Raw genomic sequence first — 20,153 nt, 5'->3', positions numbered from 1 at the left:
ATTATTTGTCCCTTGGCTTTGAATTTCAAGTCTGAAATATTTTGACGCAGAGGGAAAAAGAGAACATCAGGAAGCATCAAAAGTCAAGGACAGTTTGATCTGCACTCACTAGGAGACATGATTCTTTGGGGGTCTTTACATATTTCCCAAATTTTTCCAGTGATGGGGGAGAGAGAAGAGAAGGGAAGGAGGCGGCCAGGTGCCCAGCAACACACCGGATGGTTTTACTTTCCTGTGTCTGTTATTTCCTGCAACGTTAGGAAGTAGCTTTAAAAGCACCACCCATTTCCAGAAGTTTACATCGGGGCTATCTTTTATAACATCCAAGGCATTTCTGAGTATTCACACGATAGATGAATCTCTGTGCAAAACCACCAATTCACAACCGAGAAGACCAGGAGCTTGTGAAGTTCAGCGTCTACACAATTTCTCCGGCCCCAGAACAACCCTATGGGGCAGATGCCACCACTGTTCACATTTCACAGACCAGGAAACCAAGGAACTGCGAAGCTGGAAAATCAATCGGCCCTCCCACCAACCAATCAATTAAAACAAAAAGAAAACCTGTACAGGGTTGGACACATGATCGGGCAGAGCTCCATCATATCAGAAGTTGAAAGGCACATTCGTGCGTTCCAAAGGACGGAACGGTCTGCCCAGGCAAGGAATTCTGGTTCGAATGAAGGTCCTGACCTGTCCTGAGTTTACCCAATGTTCCTCCGGCACCTTTTTACAGGGGCAAAGCTGCAGACAGAACGCATCAGGAGGAGGACTCTGGGACGCTGGCGGGAAGGCAAGTGCTCCCAAAACAAGTAATTCCCAAATAAAACCTCTTCTTGAGTCTTGCTTCTGGAAGCTGGATGACATGGCCCATCGGGATAAGCTTTTGCTGAGACTTCAGGAATTCCCTGCCCTCTGTATTTGTGATGAGACCACCACAGTATGAAATAATTCTATGGGATGTGATATTTATGACATTTACAAAGAACCCGGTTCCCTCCGATGAAAGATGTTGCGTGAGTGCAAACAGCAATGATGCTGAAATGTACACTGTGCTTCAGGGAGTTCTGACTTTCACAGCTTAAATGTAATAGGCACTGTGTACCTGGTCCTTAAACAGATTTTATTGTATGTGGTTGGAAGGAAAACTTGAGGACTCAGGGTACTAAACCAGGGAATTACGATGGCTGGTCCTTACACAAGTCGTGTCTTTTTCCCTTCATGCTGAATTTTGAATTGCCATTAAAAGAGAGTTTTGCAAACTTAACACATGATGCACTTTGATGAATAATCTAATTCTCTCCTTTAATGTCGTTTGAAATTAAAAATATGCACCATGACTGAAAGCAATGGGATAAACCATTTCTTTTTGTTTAACGTTGATCTCTAGAAGTAATCCGTTCTAGACAATAAAGGATTCATCAACCAAAACACTCCCAAGCTGAAATCATCTGAGTTTTCAGATAGTAGAGTTTTGTTCTTCTTGCTGGTCTGATTAATAATTCTATTTTTACATTTGGCAACTATAATTAGTCAGTCTTCTCTCTTACGCTTTACCAGTTTCTCGGCTCACAAAGCTTCTCTTACTCCCCAACTTTTTCTCTCTTTTATTTGAATTCATTTTTGTATGTTTTACAGGAGGAAATCCTAAAATCGCCGTATCACAGTGCAGGTGTGGGGTTGCATTTTCTGAGTGCGCGCATGCCTGAAAGTCTTTACTTTAACCTCACTGATGAATGCTGATTTGACTCAGTATACACACTGAAGTGCAAAATACTTTTCTTAAGTATTTTTAAGATTTTGCTCTACCGTTTTTTTTTAACTTCTGGTGTCACACATGAGAAATAAAAATTCGATTCTTACCCCATCGCACTTAACCTAGGGTATTTATTTTTTTCCATTCTAGAAGCTTTCGGGGTTCCTCCCCTTATCCTTAGTACTAAACTGTCAGCAGCACAGAAAGGAGTCCATGTGGATATTTGGAGTGCCTGTTGAATAAACAAAGATTCGGCCTCAAAACTCGAGCGTCTTATCAATTCCTCATAGAAAGAAGGGTCTCTAAATCATGACTTGAGAGCAGATGTGTATGGAGATATTACTAGAGAGAAGGTAAGGGATGTGATCTGTTCACTGGTCACCAGGTAACCCAAGAGAACCATCTTTCTTCCCAAAGCTCTTACACAAACTTGACCCTCACTGGGGTGGCCTTTGATGCTTTCTGTTTTCGACATTTCCTTCATCGCTGTCTGTTGCCTGGAAAAGTACCTCCTGGCCTTTTAGGGCTCCGAGGCTCTTTCTTTCCCAAGGACTCTGAAGATGCAGGTGCTGGCTGTGCCTCTATGATCACTCCTACAAGTTTCCCAGTGAAGCTCGTACACATCAAATGAGCCTCAGATGTACTTCTGCTCTGACAGAAGTGGCAGCCACTTTCTGGGCACTCTCTTTAGGCCACAGGGATTCAGGATATATGCACACACATGTACGTATATGTGTGTGTGTTCTAAGTATAAATATATATTAAATACAAATACATATTGTATATATAATTTATTGTTTTTAATTTTTTAATTGTTTATTTATTTTTGAAGGAGAGAGAGAGAGACAGAGAGAGAGAGAGCGAGCGAGCCTGAATGAAGGAGGGGCAGAGAGCAAAGGAGACACAGAATCTGAAGCAGTCTCCAGGCTCTGAGCTGCCAGCCAGAGCCCGACGCTGGGCTCGAACCCACAAACTATGAGATCACGAGCTGAGCTGAAGTTGGACGCTTAACGGAGTGAGCCACCCAGGCGCCCCCATGTAAATTTTTATATATTAAACTAAATATAAATATGTCTTTATAAATGTTTTAGATTTAAATATATTTTATGTTTAAATATACATACTGGGCGAGTGCACACACATGGACACATATTCATTTAGTGAGCACATGCCCCTTGAGTGATAATAAAAATGCATGACATCCCGACATCTCTACTGAGGTAAGTAATGTCATGACTGCATTGCTGTGGTCGTAATGTTGGGGTCCCCCACCAGTACTCGTGTATTGAAATCCCAACCGCAGTGCGATGGTATTAGGAGGTGAGGTCTTTGAGAGGTGACCTGACCATGCTGCACCCCGATCTTGAACTTCCAGCCTCCAGAACTGTGAGCAATGAATTTCTGTTGTTCACAAGCCCCTCGGGTCATGGTATTTTGTTTCAGCTACCTGAATGGACTAAGACAATCATTTTACAGATGAGGAAACAGAGCGCCAGAAAGGTTAACATAAGTTTTGCAAAACCACCCAAGTATCAAGGGGTGTCAAAGGATTCAGAGCCAAACGATGAAGAACCAAAGCCACGTATAACAAATACACAATACTACCTCTCAGCAAACAGTTCAGAGAACCCCCGTTAAAAGCACCCCACTATTAACCAGGCTCACCTCTGTCCCAGCTGTGCCTTGAGAGGATTAATAGAATACCGAGGCATGGCATGAATCTGATGAGGGCACGACGCAGTGACAACATAAAGTAAGCAGGCGGCAGTGGAAATGCCAATGTAAACTATACAACAGAGCACCTGTTATGGGGGATACCGGGGAGAAAACAGAGAGAGAGAGAGATGTAGAGTTGGGTGAGGCGGGGCGGGGGGGTCACCAACAGAAGTAGGGAGGATGACAGAAGAGCGGTTTGGGAAAGGTGGGTTTAGACACGACATTTTTCATAGGGAATGAAAAATGAGTCTGGAACCCAAGGAAAGGTGGAGGGCAGAATTAGTGCACTGGGAGCCATCAGATGACTGAAAGTGTGTGATGAGCCGAACGCTGACCAACACAAATACAGCGCAGAGGAAAGGTGTCTCTGTGCAGAACCCAAAAGAACATGTGTGTGTTTGGTGGTAGGAAGAAAAAGAGTGTCCATCAAAGGACGCAGAGAGGAAAGAGCTGGAGAACCTGAATGGTACCAGATGATGGGAACCAAGAGAAATGTTTATGTTTTTCCCTCCGAGAGTATTTTTCCGTAACGGACAAAAAGGTGAACAGCAAAAGGCAGCACCGCAGAAATCTAGGATGGAAAATGGCTTTACATTTAGCGAGTGTTTTGTGTTGAACAATGAATTTTGATGGCAGCTGAAGAGTCAATTTAGGAAGTGGGTAAGAAGGAAAGAGGAACGAGAGTAGTTGCTACTTTTTCAAGATCAGTGACGTGGAAGGAAGCAAGAATACACACTCACTGTGAGATATGCAAGAATCGGTAACGTGTTTCTTAGGTTATTTTTAACTTTTAAAATAAGAGAAACTGGGGGCGCCTGGGTGGCGCAGTCGGTTAAGCGTCCGACTTCAGCCAGGTCACGATCTCGCAGTCCGTGAGTTCGAGCCCCGCGTCAGGCTCTGGGCTGATGGCTCAGAGCCTGGAGCCTGTTTCCGATTCTGTGTCTCCCTCTCTCTCTGCCCCTCCCCCGTTCATGCTCTGTCTCTCTCTGTCCCAAAAATAAATAAACGTTGAAAAAAAAAATAAAATAAAATAAGAGAAACTGGAATATTTATTAACAAAGAAGAAACAGATATGCATTACTGGGACCATTTAGATAAGTAATAACTACAGTGCTAATATGTTGGTGGATATTCTAAAATGCTTACAAGATATGTTAGAGATAGAATAAAAGAACGGAGAATAGAATGGTTCCTGATAAATCACATTCAAAAGGAAAAGGAATTCAGAACAGAATGATGCTATTATAAAAAAAACATTAGGAACAAACACTAAATGTCAAGAAGCAGAATGAGAGATACTAGGTATATGGTATCATGATATCACAACAAATGCAATTAGTCTCCAATTTCTCTCTCTAAAAACCAGTAAGTTTAGATTTAAAACCAAAATCACAATTACATGGCTTAAAAATGTTAAAGAAACCAGAGAAAGCTTTCTCCAATCAATTTTTTAAGTTTGTTTATTTAATTATAAAAAAAAAAAACAACCAATACAATGGGCATTTCCTATGAATACAGGCACCAAAAGGCTACCCAACAGAATGATGTCATGCAGGGCTTTGAAAGCTCTTGACATCAGACTGTGTGAAAAATTAAAGGTAGAAAAACAAAAGAGTGTGGGGCCTGCAGGTGACTGCTGCATATGGGTTCAGGAAGAAGGCACTGTCATGGTGGATAGGAAATTTCCCGAGTGTCTGGATACAAGAAAAACATACATCTCAACAGTATCTCTGCATACTGTTTATAATCACATAAAATTCATGTGGACAGGAAGGTAACTTCTTTATAAGAGCACAAAACCTCTAAAAATTTCAAAATCGATTTATGAAAACCGTGTGGGAACTTTGCAGGGAAAACCCTAAAAGCTTTGCTGATTGAGTCAATGGTATATTTTTGTAAATAGGGAAATTCAACATTTCTGAATGGGAAGGCTAAAGGACTATATGTAGGAACATGAAAACAATATTGGCACAGTCTATGTAGGAAAACAAACAGGCAAAAATAAAAAAACAATCTAATTTAAAAACATACAAAAAGGGAGGGTAGTGGTGATCCTGAAAGGTAGAAAATGTAATGGCAAAATAGATCAATTACAACCATGATGTCAGGGCGCAGAGACAAACTTCTGGAGAACATAGATTTGGCCTAAGAATTAGTATATGATAAAGGAAACATCGCAGCGTAATAGAACACAGAAACATAACTCAACAGCCAGGAAAACCAGCACAGTCACATCTCCCATTATCATCATCTACGCTGTTCTTTAAGTCTGAGGTGCCGGGTAATCTGTATTTTTATTTGCATTCTTTTCCAACTCCAATTTGAGTATAATCCATTATGGGCAGAGTTTCACCGAACTGAAAGTCGTGGGGCAGAGATTAAGGGCAGTCTGCTTCCCCATGCCACATAATCCTTTAACCACACCCCTGACAGATGATGAACCCACACCTCTCCCCGCACCCAGCACCCGCCTCCCAGCAATTCCCTGGGATTGTGTGCAGGCAGGATCAGACCCAAGGTCCCGCTTTGCAGGACATATGTGACACTGGAAGCATGCATGGTGGCATTGATTTTCAAATCCTCATTCCTCTACTCAAGGGTGATCCTACGAGGAAAGGCTGGGCAGGCAGCAAGCACGGAACTTCCTCGGAAGCAACAGAAAAGCAAATTTTCCAAATCCATTGTCAGCTGGCCCACTCTATGAGCCATAGACTGAGAAACAACGCAGCCCGTCATTCTCTATCCCCCCAGCAAAGAAAGACAGTAAGAGATGAAACGATTGAGGTCATCATTCTCTAGAGAAAATACCCACAAAATGCCATCAAGTAGGTCTCGCTCTCTGTTTTTGCATAATCTGTTTGATTTTGTTTTTCTAGGCTTCATGCTTGTGTTGCCCAATTTCCCAGTGAAATAAAGCTGTGATGTCACCGAAAGCAGAAGACAGTAGCTATAAATGCTGATTTCCACGGAAAGGACAGGACCGTTTTTCATGAAAGCGTATAAAAAGCAAACTTATTTAAAGGCACGTTTTAACTTTCTTTCCATTATTCATCAGCAACTTTGAGAGATCTGTCAATTCTCTCTCCTGTGGCATTTGTCACATTCACGTTCTTTTATATCAGCTGGTGAAGTTCTGCTCTTTAATGAAAGGATTCCCCTCCGTTTTTCAATAAGGCATTCAAAATCCCACTCATAACTTTTCAGAAAGCTCACTCATTTGGAAGCGTCACATCTTCACGGCCCGAGTTTTGAGTGCTCCTTGCTCTGCCTGCCCTTCTTAAAACATATCATCCGTGGTGGACATGTCTCTGTGTACTGACCCACCCTGTGGAACACTCACTCCGAAATATTCCCCCGAGACAGTTTCCCCCCAACTTGTTAATAAAATTCACCAGCAAAGGTCTGAGACAGTAAGTATCTTAAGTGCTACACTCACTGATGTCAAAATCTAGCACTGTTCCAAAGATCCATTATCCTGCAAACTGTCACCAACATTGTATCCATGAGCAAAACTTATCATTGAAGGCTAGTTTAAATGCGTGTTCCTCAGCAGATCTGGATCGAATTAATAGGCTAGGGTGATTTCAAGCTTGTATTTTGTCTTTGACATAAAAATTGCATTGTTTATGACACATGCAAAACTTCTGTCTGTACACTCCTTCCCGGAAGGCTATATTGATCACCTCCATGACAATGAGGCTAATGGAACCCAAGTTCATAAAAATATTTCAGCCAAGACCACACCAGCGACTTTTGGGGAGAGGAATGTGGGCCCGGAGAACAGGAATAGCACATTTTTGCTGTCTGTCTTTGTTACTTTTTTGAAGATCTAATGTGAATGACAACATGACATAATTGAGCCTCATAATGGGACGACGCATCTGATAGTATCTGGGTTCATTCAAAGCAGTCATAGGACATGAAGTGCTCAGAGACCACCCTTAACGTGCAAGGAATCCAGAAGAGACAGAGGGAGAGAGTCAGGACATGTGAATCACGAGGAGGTAAGAATACTCCGGAGTCCAGAGTTGCTATAAATCACAACGGGTCCAAAATGTAGGAGGACGTGGTTTTGGGACCACTGATAATAACACAGTTAAACTAATTACCTCTGAGTACATATATAATTAATTATTGCATTATGAAAGCTGAACAGTGGGAGGGAGGGAGGGACAGAGAGAGAAAGAGAGAGAGAGAGAACACTGTACTGGTGTTTTTATCAGCTGTGTTTAAGCGTGCATGTTCTTGCTTACTCCATGCAGCCAACTGTACTAGGTTCTAAGACTATAAAGAAAAATAATAAAATAACAGACAGCCCTTTCCACCAAAGAATTCACAGTCTAGTTTCAGGATGGCAGGAATGGGCCCCAAGTAGACCTCTCAGAGGGATAATGATGATGTCCCTGGGAAATGCACCCAAGTCACTTAGTCTGGCAGTAAGCTCTCAGGCAGCTGCCCAGACAGCTGCCACATGTTGACCCCCAGGGACTCATTTGTAGGCAAGAACACTGGGAGAGGGTCAGGTTAAGACACTCACGAGGCACATTCACGTGATGCACTATTTCATGTGCGTGATTTGTGTTTGGTCCTCCAATCGGTGGAGCCCGTCTTGGAGTGCGAGGGTCCACATATGTAACTAAGCCTTGTCCAAGAGACGGTCATGTCCTTCAGGCTGAGATGCTGGGCGTGGCCTGCCAAGCCTCAGACTCCAGCAGGTTGGTCTGACCTTATTCCGCAGTCAATGGTTAAATACTCCTGTTTTGATTCTATACAGCTTGTTTAGAAGACCAAAGTCCTAACTTCTTAGAGAATCTGGCACACATGTAGCCAGAAAGGCGCCTAAAACAGGTCTGGGGTGGGGGTGGGGGGAAGAAAAGAGCAAGAAAATTCCATTGAGGCCAAAGCGTTATTTGTTGGCTGATCGTCATGGGCAGGAGTCCGTGAACAGCAGGGAGAAAACAGTGTGTCTGCGGTGGCTTTCACAGTTTTGACAAAAGGAGGTGATCGGAGCTGCCTCTCACTGTTCCCTGTTTTTTTGTTTTTCAATTCTTAACTATTCCACTGGTTGCTGATGATTTTTGTCTCCAGGTGGAATGCCTACCTTTGCTTTTTCCATTCTTATAAGGAAGATTACACTTTTAGGAAAACTATCCAACGTTGAAATGTTCAAGCCCTGGACAGTGATCCTCCCAGGAATATGGTGATAATGACACATTCATGGATATGCGATTTTCTTTCTCTGTCTCTTTCTTTCTTTCTTTCTTTCTTTCTTTCTTTCTTTCTTTCTTTCTTTCTTTCTTTCTTTCATTTATTGGATAAGAGGAGGAACTCTTTTCCTTCTAATGTTTAATCTCACGGTTTCACTTCAATGTGTTTCTAAAAGGTAGTTAACCCAAGTTGAAGCCTGAGTTTTTGTCTTCATTGTCTTTATTCTACCTACAGTCTTCCCAGTCTTTTTGTTCCTTTTCATGGTTTCCATGTTGTTATTATTATTTGTCTACTAAGTAACTCTTTTTCATTGTTTCTATTGGAGTTAAAACCTTTCTAGTAGCTATTACCAGAACAGGAGTTCGTATACTCAATAGACTAGTACCGTGATTAGTTAGGAATTGTAATCTAGGAACACAGTTGCCTTTCTGGAAAAATCAATCAATCCTTCTTCCCCTCACTTCCTGGGAATCAATGATTCAGGATAAAAGAAAGACATTGAGAAAGCCATATAATGTAATACAGTAGCAATTATTAAAATGTTTTCGCAGAGATGCCATATAAGATACATAACACAACACTGGCCTCCATCTTGGGTAAAGAAAACCTTGCCCGAACAAACTGCTTGACTCTTTCTGGCACCTCTTTACAGCTGCATGTGTCAAAAGACCCGTCCATGCTCAATGCATGCACTTCCTCACCTTCTATTTTCTCCCTACCTGAGCTCAGTCATTTCCATCCCTCTGCCCAGGCCACCCGTGAACATGTTGCCAAGGCTGGTGATCACTTCTTTGACACTCTCTTTCAGCACTTGGCTAAGTTGACCATGGTCCCCCCTAAACTTTCTCCCTTTACTTCTCTTGAACCACATTCTCTGGCTTCTCTCCTACAAGAGTGATCTTTTTCAGTGACTTTGGCTGAGTCCTCTCCTTCTGTTCTTTCTCTAACATTGGTGTGTCTTGAGGGTTGGCCTTGGGTCATTTTAATATTTCCTGATCACGTTCTCCCTAGAAAATCTCATTTAGTCTTTTAAAGACAAACATAGGGGCGCCTGGGTGGCTCAGTCGGTTAAGCGTCCGACTTCGGCCCAGGTCATGATCTCACGGTCCGTGAGTTCGAGCCCCGCGTCGGGCTCTGGGCTGACAGCTCAGAGCCTGGAGCCTGCTTCGGATTCTGTGTCTCCCTCTCTCTCTGACCGTCCCCCGTTCATGCTCTGTCTCTGTCTCAAAAAATAAATAAACATTAAAAAAAAATTAAAAAAAGACCAATATATGTTGGGGTGCCTGCGTGGCTCAGTCAGTTAAGTGTCCAACTTTGGCTCAGGTCACGATCTTACAGTCTGTGGATTCGAGCCCCGCATCGGGCTCTGTGATGATAGCTCAGAGCCTGGAGTCTGCTTCAGATTCTGTGTCTCCCTCTCTCTTTGCCCCTCCCACACTCGCACTCTGTCTCTCAATAATAAATACACATTAAAATTAAAAAAATATATAAAATAAAGACTAATGTATGTTGATGACTTCCAAATCTACATTTTCAGATCCAGATCTCATGTAAAAACTATAGCTTGGCATTGCCCCTTGGACATTATCATGGGTATCTCAAAATTACTCTTAAAAACTGAGAAAAAACTGAGGGTTGATGGGGGGTGGGAGGGAGGGGAAAGTGGGTGAGGGGCATTGAGGAGGGCACCTGTTGGTATGAGCACTGGGTGTTGTATGGAAACCAATTTGACAATAAATTTCATATTAAAAAAATTAACTGTTCAAAACTCAACTCTTGATTTCAACTCTACCACTACCTGCAATAAATATTGTTCCCAAAGACTTTAACATCTTATAAGTGGCACACTAGCCATTACCCAGCTGCTCAAGTTCAAAGCTTATGAATCTTTCTTATTTTATCTTTCTCCCATCCAACACCTAACTCAACAGTAATTCCTACCAGTTTAGTTTCAAAATATACCCTGCATCTATCCACTGTGACCAAAGCTACTCTTACCTCTAGTCTGGACTACTCCCAAAACTTGTCCCTCTGCCAACGCTCCTTCCTCCTCTATTCTCCACCAGCAGTCAGAGAGATCCTTTTAAGAATGTTACCAGTTCATCTCACTATCTCACTTAAACTCCTCAGTGCCTTCCCATTCAGTGTATAATAAAATTCCAAGTCCTCAGCATACTTTACAAGGCCAAGTGTGTGGTCTGGCTCCCGTCTCTGTCTCCAACTCTCTTCTCTTACCCAACAGTCCCCTCGACCTTGATGTTCCTCAAACAGGACAATCTGGTTTCTAACTCAAGACCCTGCAGACCTGCCCCCTCTGTTTAGAGCATTTTCATCAAAGTATCAGAGGGCTGCATCCCTCTGCAATACCATTTCAGTCCAAACATCACCTCTCCAGAGAAGCCTCCCTGATGCCTGCTCCGATATGCCGCTCTGCCTTCTCCATTACACTTTGCCACAGTAACTTGCACCTTCCAATCAAATTTATGCATTTAGTAAGTTATCATGCCTCCTTTCATTGGTGTTTAAGCCCAAAGACAAAAGGGACCGTAAATCTCAGGTATTTCTCTATTCTCTGGGGTTAATCCCTTGGCACATAACATACAATCACAGATAAAATTGTGAAGTAGACGTTTCGATAGATAGGAGAGCTAGTGCCTTCCACAGTCTTCATGATCCTGTATTTAATGGGAGTATATATGTAAAAACTATTATTTTAACTTAATAGTTTATGCATGGCTTTATGTGCATATCATTACCCCAATGCTCCTCTGGTTTCAATCCTGAGCAAAGCATATAGTTGTACATGCTTTCACATATATGGAAAACACAGGTCTCTGGGAGGAATTTTCACATCTGGCAGCTTACATATATTAAATGGTTCCATATAAGCAGATTAAAGGATTCTTCCAGAAAAGCCCTAGAACAAAATTTCCTAAAACTCTGAGAACACCCAGACAACCTAAAAAAAAAAAAAAAAAATCCAAACAATAACACCTTTTGAAAACACAAATGCAATTAACAAAATTAAAAAACTCATAAGTCCTAAGTGTTAATTTGGTATGAACATCCATGGGTGCCTCAATACAATAAGCACATCACTAACGCCACATGACATGTTTTTTTATCTATGACTGGGCTCATGGTAACAAATTATTAAACACAGAGGTTCAATAACTTTAACATCTTAAATCAGCCCCATGCTGATGGACATAAAGTGCCTTTTCCCTCTATTAAGAGTTAAGTGGCCCATCTGTGGTTTCGTCTGCAGGAAGAAAAATATCATAAAGACTTGACACTTTGCCTTTGATTTTGGAATAAATGCACATCTTCTCCTGTATGTGACAAATACCAGAAGAATGGATAATGGAACCAGAAGGACTGATTTTGGAATTCCTTTCTACTGGGTTTATTTCACTCATATCAAGTGAGGTAGAACTTTCTTGAGTCTTTCCACTAGATTATTCTTTGCCTATTATACAATCTTGCCAGCATCAAAATATTTCATCACAGGGCATAAAAAGTAGGCGGTCTCCATGAGACACTAAAAATTCCCAGAGGCCCAAAATATCAAAACCAGATGCTCTCCTTAGGGTGCAACTTCTGTTTTCTGTGCTTCTTTTATATTATCAGCAGAGATTAGCTTGTGATAATCTGGAGCAACAGAACTCTTTCCCAGGTGTGTCCCCAACAAGACAGGTGAGATGCTTACTCTGCATAGATATTAGATGGGAGTTTGGCTCACGTTTCTTACATAGAGGAAACGTCTGGAGAGTTCTACTTTACCATGTAGCTTTTCTACTGTCATGATATAACTACACACTTGCATGTATTCAATTCATTAAAAGGATCTCTGCTTAATGAATTGCTGTAACTCTTAGTTTCTTTCCTTTAGATAGCAGAACATCTGACTTGTTAAAGAGTGAACAAATAAAGAGTGCTATTTTTGTGAGCTACTATTTACTAACCCCCTGCAGTGGTAGTCTTCATTACGCATGGACATTCGAAGGGATTCCTATGAATCCCTCCTCCTTCCCCTTAGTCTTGGATCTGTAATCATTGCTTTCTCCTTAAAGGAGCCAGAGTACACATTTACAACACGGCCTTCATTGTCATCTTAGAAAATATGTACTGATTTCAACCATTTGAACTAAAGGACTTATCAGAAATCATTTCAGGCTTAACGATTTGAGGGTCATTGATATATATATTTTTTCTGGAATCGATTTCCATTTCTCATTTACAGGAACTGGGTAAAAGGCTCATGGTGAAATGCAGCATCCTGGAATACCTTGCCCCGGAATTTCTCAATAAGGCATAACATCTGAGCTTCAAGAGAATTTAAATCGTCAACATGATACAATATGGTGCAAACCATTAAACCAATTGTTGAACTTCAATCTGACGATTCAAACGGCAAACACGGTGAGGAGAGCCCTTTCATGAAACCATGACTCTTCCATTTTTTTCCAACTTTCACGTGACGAGGAAGTGTGGTCTTCTACGTGATTCCGTCTTTCACTAATGAGTGATGAGAATAAGGCGGTGATAAGCATCTGAATGAGCTATGACCTCTCCCTTGAGCGAGAGATACCAAAGGGAAAGTTATGTAATCTATCACTTGATAGAATGGACGAAAGTGTTGACCAAGAACAATATAAGCTATGACTTCATCAAGGAAGGGACACCAAATAGAAACTCTACAGGGATTATTTAATAAAATAGAAAAAAAGTAGACACCCATCCCCCGGGTGGGAGGAAAGTGTAGTTAATAATCTTTGATGACGCAAAAGCCAGAGCAGGGTCTGCGTATCTGAACCAGACTGTACACAGGGTGTGATGTTGTGGGGTTCTCACGTTCTGCTGTCGCTGCTGGATGCACCACCCTACCCAAAGGTCCTGGGTAACATTGACACTAAAATTTACTGCTTTAGTTCTTCAGGAATGGCAGTGACAATGTCTCACTGGCTGGAACCTCTGTTGGGCTCTTTCTGCCCAATTTGGTTTCCTCAAGAAGCATATGCGGTTGACATGCCTCAGCCTGGACTCTGCCCAAAAGCTCCTATTAGGATGAAGGAAATTGAGGGAAACAATAAGTCCTGTAATATGAGTTGGGATTGACTCACACCATCCATTCCCCGGGGTAAAAAGTAAACTTCTGAACTTGGTGAGAAGACACTGGTAGAAGAGTGTCCGGGGTAATTATCCACCAATTCTCCAACATTTCTCTGCTCACTCTGTTTGCCTCAAGGAAGAATGGACGAGAAGGTAACTCTGGGGATGGCATGGCCACATCCATCCCTCCCTCCTGCCAACCTCATGCTCAATGCCTCAGCCAGGGCGGCAGCTGATTTCTGCTGTTTAATATAAGTGCACCTGCATCATCAGGGTTCAATGGCAAGACCGGCTACTGACCACTTTCTTAACAGGACACCATTTTGGAGGCTGGGAAAACTGTTTGTTAAATTGGGCAAGGGATCACGTGAATCTCCGTGAGAGAATCTAAGAGAGCAGTTAAGAAATGCGACCAGCATCACACTAAGGTAACACAACCTTGGGGCGCCTGGGTGGCTTCGTTGGTAGAGCATCCGACTCTTGATCTCGGATCAGCTCATGGATCTCACGGTTCGTGAGCCCTGCGTTGTGCCCTGCGCTGATGGTGCGGAGCCTGCTTGGGATTCTCTCTTCCTCTTTCTGCCACTCTGTCACTCATGCTCTCTGTCTCTCTCTCTCTCTCTCTCTCAAGGAAAAAAAAAAAAAGCTCAATTCAGAAGCTCTGCCTCCAGAGTGCAGCCTCTCTCTTCTCAGCCCTTCTGCCACAGTAGGGAAAAAAAGCCACAGACAGATTTCACACGGTGGCTCCTTGCATGGTGTGGGTGACCTTCCATATAACTTCCTGACACCCGACACCCTCATGGATGACACTTCACTTAACCCGGCATCTCATTACCTAGTGACCACATCAGACACACATTTGGTATTATCTTAGGCTTTCTTATTTAACTAGTAATGATGAATGGCATAGTTAATTTAAAAAAAAAAAAGTATTTCATGCCTCAGAAAATCTCTAGCTAACCTATGTTCAGAGATCGCTGAAACGAACTTGCAAAGAACCAACATGAAAGGCAGAAAAGGCCACGCTGACTAGCCGAGTGAACTTGGATAAGTAATTTGGACAATTCCTTCACCTGGTTGAGATAGGAAAAAGGGCTTAGGTCAGAGAGTTGATACAGAAATAAAAAAGAGGATGGCAGGCTAGATGATGGCCCTGAAAAGAGGATGGTCCCCATCCTAGTCCTCAGAACCTAACTATGTCACCTTACATGGTAAACCAAGAGCTTTGCAGTGTGATTAAATTAAGGACCCCGAGGTGGATAGACTACCTTGGATTATCCTTATGAGAAGGAAGCAGTGGCTTTAGAGCAGATGGAGGGAAGAAAGTACATGGAGAATCAGAGGGCAGAGAGTTCGAGAGGAGAGGGGGAGAGGGAGAAGGAGGTGGAGACACTGGAAGGTTCTACGCTGCTGAGACTGAACATGGAGGGAGGGGCTAGGAGTCATGGCAATTCACTCAGGCTCTAGAAACTCAAAATCAAGGAAACAGACTCTCCCTTAAAGCCAGCCGTGACAATACTTTGACTTCAGCTCATGAGACTGATTTTGGACTTCTAACCTCCAGGGCTGTGTGAGAATATATTTGTTCTATTTTAAGCCATTATGTTTATGGTAATTTGTTACAGCACAGCTAGGGAATGGATATGTCAAAGTACTAAACAGACTACCGGGCACACTATGAGGATGTAAAAAAAAAAAAAAAAAAAAAAAAAAATTAGTTACTTCTTGTCTCCTTTCCCTCATGAAAAAGGGCCAAATCTAGCAGCCCAAATCTAAAACATCTCCAACAACACTTTTTCCTGGCATCCTAAATGACTTACACAATACATTCAGCAATGCCCTAATAGGGCCTGCTATCATATTAGGATAAAGATGGGCACGTTCATTATTCAACCATGAACACAAAAGGATCAGTTATTCATTTCACTGATGTCCGCAGAGAAGAAAAACAATTTTGCCCCCAAGGAGAGCCAGAAAGCCTACTGGTTCACTAAACCCCCACCTGGGGTACAGATCTAGGTTCATCAGGGGTCCATACCTCGCTTGACTAGTATTTTCTACTAGAATGCGTAATTCTGTCATATTCAGTCTATAGCGTGGCTCCAGATGAAGGCAGACCATGTAAAAACGCTTTGAGTTACACCACTTTAAAACAAAGACAACATAGGGGCGCCTGGGTGGCGCAGTCGGTTAAGCGTCCGACTTCAGCCAGGTCACGGTCTCGCGGTCCGGGAGTTCGAGCCCCTCGTCGGGCTCTGGGCTGATGGCTCGGAGCCTGGAGCCTGTTTCTGATTCTGTGTCTCCCTCTCTCTCTGCCCCTCCCCCGTTCATGCTCTGTCTCTCTCTGTCCCAAAAATAAATAAACGTTGGAAAAAAAAAAAAAAAAGACAACATAGAAGTTGAAGAGGGTTTATTTTCTTTCTATAAAAAAAAAAAAAAAGAAAATCCAGTTTTTACTACTTCAGAGGCAAAATTCATTTCCACTGCCCATGCGGTTAGGAGAGAAATTCTTGTTTTGTTCTGAATCCGGCTCCTATCAATTCCTGAGAGTCTATAACATACTCCAGGGAAAAACACCCGCTGTTTTCTCAGGTTTGATAAAGAACCTTCTATTGCACTGAAACTGTGCTCAAGACATGGCTGAGGCTTTTCCTGCACGATGTGAGTCTTGAGAAAAAAGTCGAAAGGCCTAAAGGTGGCTTCGGTGCTAATGCAACGCCTTACATTTCCCACCTAGTGAAAAAATCGTAATTTTCAGTGTTTCTATATGAGAGCACTTTTAGGGCAAGAATATAACTCTGAGAAAAATCTCTGCTAACATTTTTCATTCTCTCCTCTCCCCCAATCTCATAGCACAAATAGTCACTTTATTCAAACATGGTTTTTAGTCTCTAAAAATTCATCTCATTTGCATCTAGGAAAAATATCACAACATTTGAAGGAAAGAAAGTAAAGAGCTGAGCAATGCTGAAAAGGTTTCAGAATTCCTAGACACCTCCCAACAGCATCAGCTATTACAGCCCCCAGCAGGTTGCATGAGGGGGGCTTGCTGGGCTCGCCTGACACTGGCCCTCCTCTCCAAGGCCCGAGGTCAGCGTGGGTGAGCTGGGAAACAGGCCCAGTAACTATCCAAGATGGCGGCCACTCAGCCTCTGGGAGTGTCAACTCCCGATGAGGCAACTGCCAATATAGAATATTCGAATGGATGGCATTTATATTGTCCTAATAGATGCTGAAACAAATTCTTTTGCTCAGCATCCACCCCTATCATTGAATTAAGCACTTTGAAGAGTACTGCCGTTTGCCGTAGTGATTGTGGATGAAGCAAAGGTGGTTTGTGGTAAAGGGTGGGCAGGAAGGGACACGTGGCGCCCTTGGACTGTCATTTGGTCTGTGGCTGTACCAGGACTCACGGTCTCCGGACTCACCCTCTATATGAAGGACATACAGGTTGCTGTTGGCTAATTTTTTTTTTTTTTTTTTGTATTTCCTTATATCTGGCAGATCACGTCTTACTGATTTTATTAACCAAAAGAAGATTCTGTTCCCACTTAATTGCATGCCAGTTTCAAAAAAGTGTAAGCATTCACTCTAATTCTAGAAACACATGTTCCAAAGCCCTAACAAGAAAGGTACTGCATCCTGGGCACCAGACCCTGGGAGCTGACTCCCAACATCAATAGCAAAACACATTTGTGGTGTCAAATTATATTTTATTAGACATCTTTAGTACAAGGTCTTACTCTTCTTTCAAAGTGTCCCTCTTCTCTAAAAGGTCCCTTTTAAAAAAACTAGTAAATGTCCTTATAATACCTTATGGTACCTCTCATGATTGTCCCATAAAGCCTCAACACACAAGATGTCATAGCTCTAATTCCTGAGCTACCTAAGGTCCAAGTGTGGCCACCGGACTACTCAGAGGCCACAGATCACCGTGACAAGAGTGACACCTGGTTCTGGGGGTTCAGGGACTCTTCAGAGAAGTATGCAGTGCAGATGAGGTCAGTAGCCTGACTTACTGCTTTTGCCAAAGCTGGTACTATAAATATTAGGTTACATAATCTGTCTACTTGGAATTTCAGATCCCTCAGGCTCCATGCGATTTTGAAGTAGATTCTGGAGGTGATGGAAAAGAAAGTTAAATATGCCTGTCAGAACCAAACTGAGAGAGTCGCTACTATTTGGGAAAGGAAACCATTTATCCTCAAATGTTTGAAATCTACAGAGAAAACAATCATGAACACTAAGTGCTGCCTGTTGAAACTGTGGAATCTTCTAGAACCCAGATTTAAAATGTTACTGGACACAAGTATATGAAAATATACCGGATAACAGCCCCAAATTAACAATGGTCTATAACTCTTAATGTTGAATCCGGAGTTTGATACACATAGATATCAAAGAATTAAACATTCATTACTGGAAACCTTTGCTATATGGGTTGTAACAAAATGCTTTTTAAAATTTAACTGTGAGATTTGCTAGTGATACCAGTGAGAATACAATGCTCATGGCCGTATCCTGGTGCCTAGAATCATGCCAGACACAAATTAGGTGCTCAGTCAATTTTTGTTGAGTGGATGAAGTGAAATCAACCTGCTGTTTTCAAAGAGGAATTTGATCACTCTTCATCAGTCTATACACAAAAGTCTAGCATCAAAACCTAAAGGATGCTTTTGGGGGGGGTGGGGGGGAGCGGCAGAGGGGGAGAGAGAGAGAGAGAATCTTAAGCACATTCTGTACTCAGCACGGAGCCCACCGTAGGGCTCGGTCCCACGACCCGGGTCATGACCTAAACTGAAATCAAGAGTCAGATGCTCAACTGACTGAGCCACCCAGGTGCCCCTAAAATACACATTTTTGTTGCTACCGTCATACATTTTGGTGTAATTTCATAGAATGGACTAACTCGTAATAGTGAAACATCTTCCATGTCCCAAATACTGACTGCTACCAGCACAGGCACGGTGATGAATGCTCTCCGACAGGTGGGGTGGGGTATTCACAGAGTCCTGCTAATCACCACCTTTAGACACGGGGACTGGGGTCCCTGGTGACAGATACATAAACCCAAGAAAAACAAAGCCAGTCACGTGATGCCCCGCCGCCACCTGAAGTTAAGCATATTAAATACAGGGCCCCTTGTGTATTTATGGTTTCCCCTCCAAAGCCTATCTGTTTCACCAGCTCTCCACCATCCCTGATGACACATGGCTTTGCTTGCCACACCTCCTACTCGTCTTCCTCTCTCATTCTTCCAATGCTTTGCCGTAACCTGTGTATTTTTCTGATGTGCATTTCCACGCCTCCCCCACAACGGTCACCCCGGGACAGGCCCAGTCACGACAGCGAGCTCCCTGCTGCACCCTCCACCTCAACTCCCATGACCTCCCTCAGGAACGACTTTGATTATTTCCTCCCGCGGGGACTACGCGGTAGGCACTGTAGGAAGCAGTGTGCCGGCGCAGAGGGAGGAGGCTCAGATTTCGGCTGGGGCAGACGCCATCAGAGCCCTGTGTTTTCATTCAAGTGAGTGTCTCGACAAAGCGTCACTGATGATGATGATAATGACTACTGGAGTTTCCCCATCCGTGCGATGATGGCCGCTGATGTGACGCTCGCACGTGGGTGATCCTGAGGTCACTGGGGCTGGGTCTACAGATGCCATCCCTGCTCTTTGGTCTCTAACTCCGCCAGGCACCCGGCCCAAGGCTGGGCACGGGCAGTCAACTGCTCCAGATTCTTTCTGATGCCCCACGATGAGTGAACGGTATTAACAGCATCAGCCTAACAGCATCCTCCTAATCATGCCTCAAGTAATGGGGAAGCGAGACTGAAACACGCACGTTACCTGCTGACGCTTTTCAAATTCCAGCTTGATCCGGGACTTGATGCAATTGCACGTGTCCTGGTACGTCTGCTGCAGAGCAAGTTCCATGAGGTGCTTGTGATATGCTCCCGCCAGGTTCCCACAGATGAAAATGATCACGTTGGCCAGGATCTAAGAAGACAGAGAGAGCCTCTCAGTAGGGCGAGCGTTCCTACCTCTTGAACACAACAGTGGCAAAATGCACGTTAGCAACAGCAAGAGAGGGCTCGGCAGGGAGTCCATTTTATTTGTTTCCAAACTAACGTTTTTATCTGCTTAAAAGAAACAGCCATCACCTTCAGGGATTCTAGCCCCTTCTTGGATCCATGCCCTTGGACGGATGACGCTGCAGTCGCTCCCTTGTCTTTAAGCTCAGCCATGTGATTTTAGTAGTAGTGACTGGGTGTCAGAGCCCAGACTCAGATGGCCCACAATGTTTTTTAAAAAAGAAAATTTTTTAAAATGTTTATTTATTTTTGAGAGAGAGACAGA

At 43.0% G+C, this 20,153-nt stretch overlaps 1 protein-coding gene across 4 annotated transcripts in view; it reads right to left on the bottom strand.

Annotated features, from left to right (window-relative positions):
* ADCY2 (adenylate cyclase 2) overlaps positions 1-20,153 on the bottom strand; it is a 391,814-nt gene that overhangs the window by 182,886 nt on the left and 188,775 nt on the right. For 3 of the 4 annotated variants that reach the window (XM_040493726.1, XM_040493706.1, XM_040493715.1), the window contains exon 3: positions 19,644-19,793. The exons of the other annotated variant lie outside the window; for it this stretch is intronic. In XM_040493726.1, the coding sequence (XP_040349660.1) occupies positions 19,644-19,793 (150 nt within the window). The remainder of the gene's footprint in view (positions 1-19,643; positions 19,794-20,153) is intronic. 4 annotated transcript variants of the gene reach the window in all.

Source organism: Herpailurus yagouaroundi, unplaced genomic scaffold, assembly GCF_014898765.1.
Source record: "Herpailurus yagouaroundi ecotype Mexico unplaced genomic scaffold, PumYag 29, whole genome shotgun sequence".
In the NCBI taxonomy this organism is placed as follows: Eukaryota; Metazoa; Chordata; class Mammalia; order Carnivora; family Felidae; genus Herpailurus; species Herpailurus yagouaroundi.
Note: the sequence above shows the minus strand (reverse complement) of the source record. Positions and strands in the feature narration are given on the sequence as shown.